Source organism: Sparus aurata, chromosome 12, assembly GCF_900880675.1.
Source record: "Sparus aurata chromosome 12, fSpaAur1.1, whole genome shotgun sequence".
Classification (NCBI taxonomy): Eukaryota; Metazoa; Chordata; class Actinopteri; order Spariformes; family Sparidae; genus Sparus; species Sparus aurata.
The window spans coordinates 17,104,895-17,120,358 of NC_044198.1; the positions used below are offsets into that span (position 1 = coordinate 17,104,895).

Genomic DNA, 15,464 nt, shown 5'->3' on the forward strand with positions numbered 1-15,464 from the left:
CATGCAGATGTGCTGACTCATATGAGTAGAGTAAGAAAGTGCGAGTGTTTCTACAGAGTGACCACCAGCTACACATATGACTACAATCACACATCAAAGTCAAACTGAGCACATACACATACAAGTTACCCTTAACTTTATGTTGAGTTAAGTCTATTTGAATTCAATTCGATCAGACTCAGTCATTTGATTGACTTACATTGACTCAATGTAATAACATGTGACACTTGAAACTGAATTTTTGTAATTAAAACACTTAAAGTCACTGTTTTAGGCAAACTATCATTATTAGTTCTTTTTTTTAATGAATGAATGGCCACTGACAATCAGACTTGACCTGAGAACATGCTGTATGTGGTACCTGTTGAACAAATGTTTGTAAACGTGAATGATGCAGAAAGGGAATAAAGAATTTAATGGCTGTAACATTTGTGATTAGGGAACTGACTAACAATGAAAAAATTGTAAGGAAGTGTAAAATGTGACCTAGGACACTGTGTTCCTCTGATACTGACCTGATGACACGACATGCCTGAGGGTAAACAGAATTTCCTCATAGCCTTAAATGACATAGTAACTGTAAGAGGAGAATTGATCTGTGGTGTCAGGATGGACTTGTTTAAACAATGGCTGTGCCAGGATGTAGTAATCCTAGATTTCTTGTGGTTTCAGTATTACATTATGTGTTGTAACAGTGTTACAGCCCACTCGTCCTTTTAACAGAGACACTGTGTAACTGCTCAGTATAAAGCTGCTATTAACCTCTTTAAGGGCCAGCTATGATGTATGTTAAAATAACCTCTAAAGAGTCACTATGTAGTTTTTGGAGAAGAAATTCAAACTCATTTTTTTTTTACAATATCAATGAGGTGATAATACAAACTCAGAAATACAAATTTTTACCATATCTGAATAAACAAGCTGTTTTCAGAGGAAAACTATATTTAAAGCTATAAAGGTGGCAGGGTCTGCCATATCTAAACAATGTAAATCAGTATGAAATTGTGTTGTTCTTTAAGGTCAGTTTGTTTCAGAGTTTTGAGGAAATGTCGGTCAATGAGGATCTTTTTCTTCTGATTTTGGTGGCCCTTGTTGATGGCGTAAAACAAAAAGAGAATTTTGTTTTTCTGAACTTTACCGCCAGACAGTTTGGGAATAAAGCACCTAAAAGTCATACTTGAGTAAGAGTAAGTATGTTGCATTAAAATATAACCTAGGTATCCTGAGTAATTTTCGGGCAATAAATGTACTTAATATTAAATGTAAAAGTAAATTATATATATATTTACATGAATGTATAGACAGTTTTGGGAAGTAACAGAATACATGTAATGGACTAACAATATTAGGATACAATAAGGTAACTATTTCTGTAAAGTTACAGAAAAAAGATGTAATCAGATAACACATACATACAGTAGGAAAAAGTTTTACTAACAGGATTACATACTCCTAATGGTTAAACTATACATATGTATGTATATATATATGTGTATATATATATATATATATATATATATATATATATATATATATATATATATATACAAAAGTAATAGAAAGTAATCGAGTAACATTGATTTAATTGTGGCAATACTACAGTTTTTTAACAGGTAACTCTATTGGATTCCATTTTTTAAGTAAACATAATACTATTTATTGACCGATTATCTGCTGCATGTTTTTTTAATCTGACTGGCTGAACAATAAATTACTTTAATGGAATCTGTAAAGTAACTAGTAACTAATGTTATTAAATAAATGTAGTGGATGAAAAGTGTATGGAAAAAACTCATGTACAAAAAAACCTAAACATTTTATTTATGTACAGTAGTTGAGTAAATGTATTTGGTTACATTCCAGACCACAGAAACTATAATGACTAAAGAAATATATCAAGAAATAACTATATGGACACACAAAACAAAATCCTGATTCTGACTTGTCTGGGTTTGGATAAGTAATAAAATGAAGATTACTTTCTAATGTTGGAGTCTGACAGCCTGAAGAAAGAAGCTGCTCTGTAGTCTGGTGGTACGGCAATAAAACAAATCACTTTACTTTGTTTCACACAAATGACAGGTGCCACCATAATTAACAAATATATAATGACGGTCACTTGAAGCAGCTTTCAGTGAAATCATGGGTCATCTTCGTGCACTTCATCCAAAGCAAAATATGGACGAAAGGTATCATCTGACACCTGGCTGCAGCGCGCAACGGAGAGCTTTATTCTATTCTCTTCGTGTTTTCCGAGCTGTGAAATTACATATGAGGTGTTTATACAGCTACACATTCTGAGCTATGATTTAACTGTGACAGGTTGCTTCTGCTTATGTGAGTTATGGTATGTGGCAGATGTTGGGTTTACATGTCCAGGGGCCCATACAGGGTACTAAAATGAGTTCGGCACTCATGCCAGATGTTCCGAGCTGGCTCAACGTATACATTTCCATATAAGGACAGAGAGACAATCCGGTCAACTTTAGGTTGCAAGCCCCAAGGAGTAACTTACAGAAGATGAGCTATTCCAGAGGGATCGGAGGCAGATAAACTCCTCTTTTGCCTATTGGATAGATGGATGGACCCTCAATCCACCAAAGTGACTTATTAGACAATTAGAAGAAGTAGTAGGTGCGGGCGAATGGACTCTAAAAAGGCCCGCACAGGCAGAGAAAATTACGTGGCTTTAGTTGCAGATTTCCTAGATCGAAAGGCTTGAGAGGATTTCTGGTAGGGCAGAGGACAAAGCATTGGGCAGAACTTTGCCAGATATTGGGAACACCGGGTGTGACCACACTGGTTCGGACGCAGGCTTGAGATCTGTTTCAATACAGATTGCTCTATCATTCCACCCAGCCTTGCCTCCGCAGATTCTTTTATCACCAAACTACATGCTGACAGATTCGATGAAGACAGCCCAGAAACAACACATATAAATAACCTTTACATTGTATCTTACCAGGAAAAGGCTCTTAACCAGAAAATCAAAAGGTGGTTTTTTGACAGTAGTCTCACACACCTGCCGAACAGTGTACACAGTTCAACTTCCTGTAGATGTCATCATTACTGTAAAAAGTAGGCACATATTGATACAGTAAGTGATCAAACAGTGAGTCAGAAGCAGCTGCGCTCACATGTTTTAAAGCTAACATCTGCTTCTTTCCCGCGTTGAGGTGCTAGTATCGTGTACCTACAACTGCTGTCCTATTTCTCGATAATTTCGCTGTATAAAATTAGAAAACCACTCACAAAGACGCCGACTGAACAAATGACAAAATGTCTCCTCTGTGTGTTGGTGAGTATTTAACAACAGACATAATTCAGTTCATTTATTTTTGTCATGATAAAGAAAATACACACTTTTTTGTCAAATTCTCAAAAACGAAGGACAACTCACTCAAAATGATTAATTTCAAACTAAACGTTGCCTCAACATGTATAAAGACTTATTCAGGATGTAAGAAGGGAGAAGCCAATATTTCCAACTTCCCCAATAACTTCCTTCTCGCACAAAAAAGTCCACACTTGAAATATTTCGGGTTTGTCCGCTATCAAAAGTCTTTTGTCCTGTGATTCCTGAGTCATTCATCTTGTCGTCTTCCTCACGTGCTGCTCTTGTTGGTGGCGCTCAGTGTGACAGGTGGAGGCTCTATGTTGAGCTCCTGGCGCAGGTCTTCTAGGCTCTGCTCCCATCGCCTCTCGTAGAAGATGCTGAGGATGCAGCGCGACCGGCGGCCGTTCTGCAGAGCCCACGGACCCAGGGAAGTGAACAGGGACTGCAAACGGCTGGGAGAAGGAAGGAATACTTCAGCATTAAACAACAATACAGAGATTATATTGTATTTCTGAATAAATGGAGCACAGCCAAGTTCCTCAAAACACAGGGGAAGTCGGTTATTGAATGAGGGTTAATGATTCACATGTAAAGAAACGCTTCACAGGCAATGATTACAACGGCAGAAATGATTTACAGTTGTTCGCTCTTATCAGTAGACAGCAAAAGAATAAAGAATGTTTACAACAGGTTAATCATTTCTTTCTGCATTGTTCTCAGAGTGGAGACAATGCTTTTTACTGTTTGTCATGTGCAGATTAAAGGTGAGGGGGACACTTGTAGTCTAATGCACATAGTCGAATCAAGTCAAAGTTGTTTGTGCGCTGCTTTACAGAAAAAGAAAATAATAAAGGCGAGAGGGTGGATTTGGATCCTCGTCCAGCAAGGATTATTTACGCGCTGAGAACGTGTGACTGCCTGCTCGTATTGTGGTTACATATACTGAGCGCTTGTGTGAGTGTGTGTTCTGATAGAAAGCAAAGTCTGTCATTGCACCCGCTCCGTACACAGGCTGGATTCTGGGAGCTGCTGCAGATGACAGCAGAGCAGAAGAGGAGAGAAGAGGGTCTGCTCTCATTGGCTGTGCCAGATATTTAGCCTGCTGGGGTCTGTGGAAAGTTAACACATGCCGTCGTTCATGTGAGCGCACCCATCTGCTTATGATCTGGGGCTTTTTATCAGTGAGCTCAGATCAGGCCAACAATCCTGAAATACAGTAATGTGAATTTGGCTTAAGAGATGAACTTCAGAGCGTAAAAGACCACAATACAGAGCTGAAATGATTAGTTAATTAATGGATAAATCGAAGGACAATTAATTGGTAACAAAATTGGTAATCATTTAATGATTTCAAATCATTTTTTGAGAAAAAAAGTTAAACCTCCAGCTCAAAATAATGATATTTGTAGTTTTTTATTATATTAAAGTCATAATGAAATGAAAAATGCCCCTTTCAACCATTAAACCACACCCCCAGTCATATTGTGCACCTATTTTAAAATCCATTTCTTCATATTCTTATTTCAAAACTCAATCATGTTTTCTTCCAGTAAAACAAAACATAAAACAACTTGAACCCACCAGTTTTCACTCATGATATCATGAAATCAGTGTGACGACCCCTCCCACTCTGTTTGTGATTCCTTGTGTTTTTACCTGTTCTGTATCAAGGCAGAGCGGCAGGAGTGTCGGGTGAATGTGCAACAGCGGGAGGAACTTCCTCTGATTGCTGGTCCAGCCCAAAGACTCATCAGTTAGCAAGCTATACCACCGTGTGTTTTCAGGTGTTTCCCCACCTCTACCATTGTTATGTCTCCCCAAAATACCGGGGTTACAAGCCTGACAAGAAGCATATGGTGGGGTTTGTCTCTGTGTCCCTGTTACCGGACAGCGACAGGTGAATACTATGAGTGTATTGTTGAGTCACTCAAGCTGTATGTTCCAATCATACCACGATACAGTACAGTCAGAGCTAAATGTCATGGTGGTCCAGCACTTAGAACTCTGGTAAAAACCCTGGCGTCGTACCTTGTGTTCAGCCGAAGTGGCCCCAACACAGCGCCAAGAGCGCACATGGGAAGTCCAGTCTGAGCGGCTTCGAACCATTTCACTGCCACCTCACCTGAAAGGCACAGAGAAAATGAAATAGAGAGAAATATTTAGATTGCTTAAGCTCAAAGGAGAAGAGAAAACCAAAAGTCAGTGGTCAAGTGTTTCAAAACTGACAGACGTGATGAAACCTAGTTTTTCTCTTTGTTACGCAAGTCTAAAAGTTTTTGGCTATTCGTAGGAGGACTGGATCTGTCCATGCATGTATCAGTAAAACAAAAAGCTTAGCTCAACAGTTTCGTAGGAAAACGCTTGTAAAAGAAGGAACCGTTTAAGGACAGTTGGAAAGGGAAACGTGGACAAGAAAGAGACACAATTTAAGTTTCATTATTCTGTCAGCACTCTGATGGAAAACCAATGTGTCCGCACAAAACCATTAAGATAGAATGTGTGGTGAGAGTAGGTGAAATGATGGACATGAAATATAAGGTGAGAGAAGGTATTCTACATTTGAACCATTACCTCCCAGTGATGATCTTTTAATTTGATCCTGAATTGAGAAGCACTTTGTTCTAATAAGAGCTCCACAGATCGAACAACATACATCAGGTTCATGTGTGGAAACTATGAACAATCACAGCTGCGCATTACGGTTGCCGGTAATGACAGTTTTTCTCATTGATGGGTCGATTAAGGGGTGAAGCAGACATACATATCGATATCTAAACGGATGTGTAAGAGCGTTTTACATCAATGTATGGAAAATTGTGGTAGTGGAAATGCTTACACGGTGATTAAGATTCATATAACAGAATCAGGCATTTGCACAACTTTAGAAATCTGACTAAAAGAACACATAAACACACATTCCTGTCTTTGGACACATAGTTTTAGTCCGGAGCCTAAAGACTTTTTCTTCGCCACATCATGAACTAATCAATGTACTGTTACAGTTTTTCTTGATTAGTGACACACTATCACTGGGCCTTCTAACTAAACATCCCAAACCATGACACCATCTACCAAAAGAGAGGCACATTCCCCACAACCATAAACACAATTTCCCTGTTTTCACACATTATTGAGATTTGTTGAACTTAAGAGACTTAGGAATTCCTAGGTAAAAGGGCCATGGGTCAGTTCAAATGTTTTGGAACAATGGATCAACACCTGAAGGTAGAGAAGGGTGATTCACGTTCCTGCATATTCTCCCTTCCGAAACCGCATAGGGGAATGTTTTATATTTCTGCAGGGCGGTTGTAACGGTTGAGGCTTGCCAGGGTTTGTTAGGGTATACAAGGGGTTTTCCCCCCCACAGCCTGGTTAGGATTTTTTTCCCCATTGGTTTACATTGAGAAATAACTGGTATACAATTTGCCAAGAAAGACAAGAAAGCTTGATCTGGGGGATGCCACAGATGGCATAATTCATTGCAGTACCAGATTTTTATGCCATAGTTTTGAATTGATATCACCAGTGTGTTATGGTTACTTTATTGTGTGTGTGTGTGTGTGTGTGTGTGTGTGTGTGTGTGTGTGTGTGTACATGATGGCTTTCGTGTGAAGTCTGAAGGCAAAGTTTGGTTTTGATGTAAGATGACATGGTTTTGAGAGGACAGTTTGGTTCTGAGATGGAAGTCTGTGAAGATGAGTGTGCAGTACTGCATCTGTTTTCAGATCTTTGGGAAATGGAGCATAATTTTAAAGAAATGTGTCTCAGCATTTGAGAAAAAAAAACTGCATAAAACTGCTCGGCTATCAAGCTCCTTTAAATAACACAGTTTCACTTTGAGGATTTGCGTGGGACAGTGATGGATCCTGGCTCACCCAGCATGTTCGTTGGCATGCCCAGCAAGGTGTGCAGCAAGTCATGCACCTCTCTATATCTCTGCATGACATAAGCCAGCTCCTCGTCATCCACAAACTTCACATCAGCCCTCGAGTCAGGGGTCACACGCTGATGGAAAAGGAAAGCGAATGCATGAGTAAAGATGAAAGAGAAACACAGGAGGAGGGATTTCAGGGGAAAATGTATTTAAGTGTAAAACTGTCTTTGATTGGCGTTTCATGACTCATCAGTGGAGACTCACGTTGTCCTCCAGAAATCGGAGGTATTCTCTCCCGAAAGAGCCGTCGGGAAGGGACGCCATGTTGTTCAGATCGAGTGTAGAAAGCCGTATCCTGGGCCTTTCCCTGCAATAACAAGTAAATGAACAAGAAAGATGAAGTAAAGATTCTATTCACGGCAAAGAAAGTTAGATGTAAATCTGCAGAGACAAGGACTCACGTGAGGATAGTGTAGCCTTCGGGGTCATTTCGCATCCTGTCTCTGAGTTTTATCAACGCTAGGTGCCCCGTCGTCTCTCCGAGCACGGCGACCATGTCTGTACGGACAGTTTCATGCCATTAACCCTCATGTTGTGTTCGTTTCATGTTAAACAATTTTGTGTTCCCGGTCAAAAATGACCGTTCCATTTAAACTCATCATAAAAACTGTGTAATACATATATTATCACTACTTGTTGTGTTAGATCTTTTTATCAACTTCAGTTCTTGTGAACATTACAAGTTTTGAACTTCTATTTGTTATTTATGGCCTGTATACCTCACTGATCTGAGCGTATACATCTTGAATTCGAGTTCTAAAAAGCATAATTTCTGGATTATTTTGACTATAAAAAATAATCAGATGAAACATAGTATATTGTTTATCACAGACTACTTAGGGTCAAAGTTACCAAGGACATTTGTTTTGAAACCATTTCATTTTTTTATACAGTCACATAAAGTAACACTAGTCGTGTTCCCGGTCAAAGGGTAAGGTGGGTCTCAGGTGGGGATGAAGACCGGGATAAGTTCCCATTCTTTGACCTGAATGTGACAGCAGCCTCAGCATGGCCATCCTCTTCATCACTGGATTCCTCCCCATCAGTTAATTCTTGGTCTGGATTATATTCTGTGTCGTCTTCATCTTCTGACACTTCCTCCTCTAATCCATCCTCACTGTCAGTTTCCTGGCCTCTCTCCTCACCAGTGTGGTGATCACATATGTAATCAATAGCCTCACTTATGGTATATCGACATGCCATGGTGCTGCCACCCAATGAACTGTGAGCAAGGCCTCAAAAAAGCATTTATATAGGCTACCAAAGCTGCGGGAAAAGTTCAATATTATTGAAACAATGTTCCAACAACTTTCTGAGAACAGGTGTCGTTCCCGCGGGAGAGAGACTCTACTGGGCTAAGGTTCCCGTGGTGGTTGCCTGGGAACCAAGGTGTGTGTGTGTGTGGGTGTGTGTGTGCATGTGTGTGTGTGTGTGTGTGTGTGTGTGTGTGTGTGTGTTCATGTGTGTGTGTGTCCATATGACAAATGAGGATGTACCTGAGATCAGTTTTTTACACTAATTGTAGTCTCCCCCATTCATTTCTAATGACTGGTCATTTTTGACCGGGAACACCAAGAGTGGACAAAAGTTGAATGAAATACACAAAATTGTATGCAAATAAATACTATTTATTTTGTGTGTTGAAATCCTCTTTGTGGACAAAGTCATGGACTCTTAGGTCAGTCTGATCAAATTAAGTACATTTTTCAGAGATAAAACTTTTAAATCGGACAGATTTGACCGGAACACAACATAAGGGTTGAATTTTAAAGTACAATTCAGAGTTTTTTTTTAAAAACACATTATACCTTCAATTCAATGACTGATTAACCGAGAATGATGATATACATCTCAAGTATCTCGTCTTAAAATATGTTAAGTTTGTCTATACAGCGTGTATTATACCTTAAATGTGCCTAGATGCTTTATTTTCATTTTATGCCTTTTACTCAGCAATCAGATTTAGTCAGCACAGGAAGTACTATTCAGCCAGTAAAAAACAGCTGTTCACTGTCTGTTGTGGCTTTGAAGGAGATTTTTCAAGTGTGAGGAAATGTCTGAAAAGTCTGGTGATGTCATGAGGTATCTCAGTTGGAGACTGATAGGGACCAAGAGTGTGGACTTGAATTGATAGTGTTGGGAGGGATCGAAAGTTATCAAATTGGGCTGTTACTACATTCTTATAAAGTGGCCATTGTTTCAAGGCGATCAACCGATACTGCAGTGAAGAAGTCTAAAAAACACCTGTGTTCTCTAAACGGGATGTCACATGTCCAGATAGTGCTCTCTTCCTCCCTGAAGGTTTCAGGGTATTTAAACTCATTTATTTTTAAAGCACATCCAGTAACAGAAGTCTCCAGAGAATTAAGCACCAGAGATAGTAAAACTATTCAGGACTACATGAGAACAGAACATCAGGTACTGTCCCCACCTTTAGTATCACTTTACTGAGAATGATAAACAGGATGACACAGTGAATCAAGTTTCATTAATCTGAAATGCGTCAGGCATGCCAAGGATAGAGCCTCACTGATACCCAGAATCTATCAGTTGCAGACTGGGTGACTGAGGTTTCATCAGCACACATACTTGTTGAATGTGGTAAAGCACCAACAGGCCTCAAATGGATTATTTTCATATTTTGTTCTTACTCTTCAGCATCTTTAAATAAAAATCTGAGATGAGAATTTTGGACAAATGAAACAGAAAAAAGAGAGATTTATGCTGACAACAGCAATTAGATAAAAATAAGTTTGTGTCCTGTGGTTTAGTCATGGGATACATCTTAGTCTTCATTTCGAACTTATTGCTCAGATAAATAAAATTGGCACAACTAATTCCACCAATTGATCAATTTACAAAACGAATAACAACATTTCTCCTTCAGGACTGAAAAATGTGTTTTGTTGAATCACACTTGAATGATCATTCTTGACAAATAGTATGTTCCTGCGGGACACATTACCAACTCTGAGAGGTGTTGATTTCTATCCTTCTTGTCGTTTTATTGAATTCATTATTAGTTTATCAAGCTGTTAACATGTGCGTTGCCCTTTGGTCGATTCGGTAGAATGCTTCTTTTGTATGACCACATGTTAATTTTTTTGCAATCCCCTCTTTAGAGAAATGACTCTTGCTGCTAACTTACTCCCACTATCTGCTGACCTTTATGATTGGGACTGCTGCACAGTGTGTTAAACACTAGTCATTTCAACACACAAGTTATTTCAGCTGCTGTTACCAGACTTCATTTCCATCATATTCCACCTAAAATCCATTGGTCAACGACAGTGACATGTTTTATACCTCTGTTCATGTTTGTGTTTTTTTTATTCTAAATATTCACAAGTTGTAAATACTTAGAATTGTATCTTATTTGAAGAAGTTTTTCCTCGTTTAGCCTCTCAAACAAATCTGAGTGATGCATGTCATAATTTCCAAAAGGCTACAATGTATTAAAGATTGTCCTCAAAGCAGTTGAACACGTTGATTGATTCTACACAAATTTCCATGGTTTGGAACATTAGGGGTTTTCTATCACAGCATCAGGAGAGCTATCTCCATATTTGACTATAAAGTAGGTCATCTGTGACTGGGCTGAACGATTCTGTTCATGGGAAAGCTTCTATGATTTTTTAAAAGATTTTTTGGGGCATTTTGCCTTATTTCGGCAGCGAAGATACAAGCAGGAAACACATTCAAAAAGGGGTCAAATGTCCCCAGCCACAATCAAACCAGGGCGTTGCACTAGTATGGTGTGCGTCATGACCACTCGGAAACCGCAAGCCCCACAACAAGCCGGGGCGATGAAAAGAAAAATAAAACAAAGCCTGAGCCCCATGCCAAGTCTCACCATGTCTGTAGGGATTTTGCAGCGCAGCCACACCTGACCCGACAGCCAACAGGGCTTTCTGCATGGGCGTGGTTTGGATGTGTCCAGGATACAGGCCATCATAGCTGCCATCTGTAAACCCAGCACTACTGCTGTGTAGCTGTTGGACACACAGTGCTAAGGAGACAGAGGTGGAGGAGCGACATTAAAAACTTTCACATAGCTGGACCAAGAAAGTCTAAAAATGCTGTTGATATTTATTGTATTGCCCTAACATAACAAAAACAGGTTATTGTGAACATTTTCCAAATATCTGCATTGATACCCTTTTGTGTTTGATTACTGATAAAAACAGATTAATTTAAAAATGGACGACTTGAAGGCAGCATCCTGTCTGTAGTCTGTGGTCTGACTACTGGTCCCACCCACAACACTATCTGATTGGTTTACACATCACATGTAGTAGCCAATAGCTAGAGGTACCAAATAAACACTTAATAAACACTGTCTCTTTTGTTCATTTTATGACTGACTTCCTACTCCCGGATGTTTTTGTCCCGTACCCTTCCTCTGTGATTGCAAGCTGCACTTTATTGGAGGTGGTGATATTAACATTGGTGTGGACAAAATGCCACAAAAAGGGGAGATTCAAGCCTGATCAGGAGGGCTTTCAACAGATAGTTTTGGTTCCGGCTTAAATAAAGAGAAGCGCAGTTCTGCTGTCCTTTAGTCTCTACGTCTGCTCGAAGTCCTGCCCAAAGGCAGTTCCCCACCAATCAGCGGTCACTATTGTTTCTGCACACTTGTCGGATACAAAATATAATACAGGGACTTTTCTAGAAAGTTCACCCAAAGACTACCTCCTAGTTTTGTAAACATTCGTTATGGTGAGAATGCTGACTTTTTAGTTTCTTTGAGAACTTAGCTCATCTAAAGAAAAGAAATCTAATGCAGTTGATTATGTTAACATTTTGATGACGTATTTTTCTTATTATTTAGATCAAATAAAAAATGTACATCTTAAATAAATCTGTCCTCCACTGACTCAACTCGGAGGGTCGCAGCAAACTTAAGAGAGGCTGGCTCGTCACCTCCCAGTTTCCTTGCTTCCAACTCTTTTATAAACTAGAATCAAATGCTACTTTTTTCAGTTACTATTTTAAAATTAATCAACTGTAATTGATCAACTGTATTCAATCTATTCAAACACCCAATAAATAAACACACAAACTGTAGCAGCTGAGGGCATAACGGCAGGATTTTAAAACTAATCTAAACTCTGACAACCCTCTGGTTGTGACAGCTGTCATCCGGACAGATTTACTGCGCCATCTTGAAAGGGATTTGAACCAGCAGCATCCTGGCCACCCATCAGCATCTCTAACCTTTGGGCTATAAACTGACCAAGTGTCCCACCTATTACTTATGCCAGTGACAGTCTATCCTTTGGTCATTCATTTTTCTTTTCACAAACTGGTATTTAGAAAACAAAAACTGAGTGGTCATTGAGTGGATTTTCGTCTTAAAATACACTGAATACAATTGAAATACAAGGTGTAACTATTACAGAAACTCTTCAAACCAAACTGAGTCAAATCCTCTGTCTGTAATTTGTGGCACTGCACCAGATTTGAATTTGCCAAAAAGCAAAACTGAACATGTCGGCTTTAACTTCTGTAACTTGATTGATGAGCGATCTGATTTATGTGGAAATATTCTCCCTCTCGTTCCCAGCCACAGTGGATTGGAGATTTTATGTCCTGTATCAACTTGAAGACAATTTATGATATCGCCTAGGAACAGAGACTAAAATCTACCGAGTATGGCACCCATCTGTCTATAACTTACCCTTTTTTCCCCTTTTACACCATGTTTTATTTGTTTATTCGATTTATGGTTTCTCAACCTATTTTTTTGTCACAATTAAGTTGTAATACTTTAGAAATATGTTCTCTGTTTGGTTATTTTTCATTTGATTCATCTCTTCAGATTATATGTTCCGTGGGTGTCTATTTTTGTTAAGGTGGATGGATGCGTTTAAACACGGGAGATTCACGATTGCCCATCACTACAGAGACCTTTGAAAGAGTGAAATACAAGGTGTTCTTCTTTTTCGTGGCCGAAAGGAATCAGCAAAATTTGGAAAATGGTTTCGATTCCGACTCTGTACGACAACAAAACAGAAATCACTAGAAAGCAGAAATTACATAATTTTCAAGACAAGAACTTAAAGTGTACCACAACCAGTTTTGGTGTGTGGCATTAAGTGCAATGAAATGCTTACAGCCCAACCTATATAAAAATATAAAAACAAGAAAATCTAGTGGGGATTCCTGATATCAGCTACTTGGACAATAAACCAATAAACAAATGCCTCTTCAGGGGATAATCAACCTGAAATGTGCTCCTACAAGCCCCAGTGGAATAAAATGTCAAAACTAAAAGTGTGTAGGTGCTTGGGTTTCAAGGCTATCAAGAATAAACACAGTTTGTGCACTAGAATGATGTGGTGCAGTCAAGAAAACACAATAGAGCCTAAACATGGGATGATGTTCTCAGTGAGTCAGGAACAGAGTCAGAGTCAGAGTGAGTGTGAGAACCACCTCATCACCTCTCTTAAGCCTACACAAAAAGGGCATTGTCACACCATGACTGACTGGGAGGGAAATTCCCCAAGCTGCTTCCAGTCCTCAATCAGGAGTCAGTCTCCCCAGCCTGTGCACAGGTGATCTGAATCCCCTGCAATTACTCCAGAGGGATTTTGAAAATCAGCCCAAAACAAAGAGCGATAACAAGTCTTAAACAATGGGACTGCTACATCCAAATATCAATATATATTCTTCATTTCTGCTTCTTAGTGATTTTATTCATTGTTATACAAAATAGAACATGGAAATCAAACCATTTTCATCCCTTTTGGTCATGAAAAAGATATTCATACAAACTGATACAATGACCGAAAACCAAGCCACTGCTGGAGTCCAGCTGTTTCAGAAAACATCTGGTTTTTCATACATCATGGTAACTGCTTTCCTTTACCTTAATAATTAGAGCAGGTGCTTGTCGGTGAAACCTGTAAATTCTAAATTGATTTTTTCAATTGTTTTTTTAAAAAGTTGTGATTATTTGCTTTTGAGGTCTTGTTTATTGCTTACACCTTTAGTTTATTTGGACATGGAAATAGGAGTCGTAATGGTGCTACAACATGTCTGTAGTAAAATACTAATAGCTGTCAACAGGAGGGTTACTGACAATTTAAAGCACAAATAAGTAAAGAAATTAAAAACACGGAGAATACAAGTGCAATACAGTTACAAATACAATACAGGTATAACAATATAGTACTATACAGTAATAGATGTCGGTCATCAATATCATCATTCACGAAAGGTTTATTCCCTCATACAAATTAACTATTTCCAGTTTAGTTTGGGACTGTCATCCATTAATGGTCGGTTTCTTGTTTAAGTACGTCATAAAAAATTAATTAATGCATTAATGTGCGAGCTATATCAATCGATCCGTCTTTGCTATCCGACTTTTATCTGGCTGATTATTTCTACAGCTACAACCTAATTATTGATACCTGTCCAATTTTAGCTCGCTAGCTAGCTGCATAAGCTAGCTGTGCAGTGTGAGTGCTGCCAGTGTCCTCTATAGTCGCAAACTCAGGCTGGCACAAGCTTCTACATGCTTCGTTTCTACATCTATGCAGATTACTTACATCGAGCTGGATTTGTTTAAAAAGCAGTCCTAACAAATCACGTATGCGAGCTCGTTAATTACCTCTGGAGATCAAAACGCATTGACGATGATTTACCCATAGGGATAGTCTACCTAAGAGCCGCGACATTGTCAACACTATAATGCGCATGCGCACACCATGCCACTAAGGCTGGATCCCATCCCGTCTCCCACCATCTGGACTTGCAAACTAAGCCCACGCGTGCTTCAGTCGTACACACCGTGACGTCATCACGTCGATTTCTAATACTAAAATTACTTATTTACAAAATTCAAATCCACAAACTGTAAGGCAACAATTAAACATTGTCAGAGTGAACAGGCACTTCTTAACACATGAAATATGACATAAAACATTAACACATACACAATAAAATGTGGTTAAACAAAAATACAAGTGAAGAGAAAAAGGAAAATACAAACACAAAAATAGATCAAGGTATTACATTGTTGATATTATTTTCTAATGATACATAGAGATCGATGGCACACTGGGACTTTATTTATTTTAGGCACTTAATATATCATTGGATTTCATTATAATAACATGTGAAGATGAGTGGGTCTTTAAACATTTATCCTAATGAATGAAAAATGTATCTGATCTAAACATTGAG

General features: G+C 38.9%; 1 protein-coding gene across 1 annotated transcript; it reads right to left on the reverse strand.

Annotated features, from left to right (window-relative positions):
- Positions 1–1,797: 1,797 nt before the first annotated feature.
- coq4 (coenzyme Q4 homolog (S. cerevisiae)) lies at positions 1,798–15,203 on the reverse strand. Its single transcript, XM_030436779.1, has 7 exons — positions 14,890–15,203; positions 11,125–11,280; positions 7,673–7,769; positions 7,476–7,578; positions 7,213–7,342; positions 5,366–5,459; positions 1,798–3,789 (listed from the first exon to the last, which is right to left on the reverse strand). The coding sequence occupies exons 1-7, from the start codon at positions 14,975–14,977 to the stop codon at positions 3,606–3,608; spliced, it is 852 nt and encodes a 283-aa protein (XP_030292639.1). The 5' UTR covers positions 14,978–15,203; the 3' UTR covers positions 1,798–3,605.
- Between the last annotated feature and the right edge of the window lie 261 nt (positions 15,204–15,464).

Excerpts from the sequence above, each read along its gene's own strand:
- coq4 (XM_030436779.1), bottom strand. The coding sequence starts at position 14,977 with ATGCGCATTATAGTGTTGACAATGTCGCGGCTCTTAGGTAGACTATCC. Across the intron at positions 7,343-7,475 it reads TCCGATTTCTGGAGGACAAC|CGTGTGACCCCTGACTCGAG; the intron begins GTGAGTCTCCAC and ends CTTTTCCATCAG. Across the intron at positions 3,790-5,365 it reads CCACTTCGGCTGAACACAAG|CCGTTTGCAGTCCCTGTTCA; the intron begins GTACGACGCCAG and ends TCCTTCTCCCAG.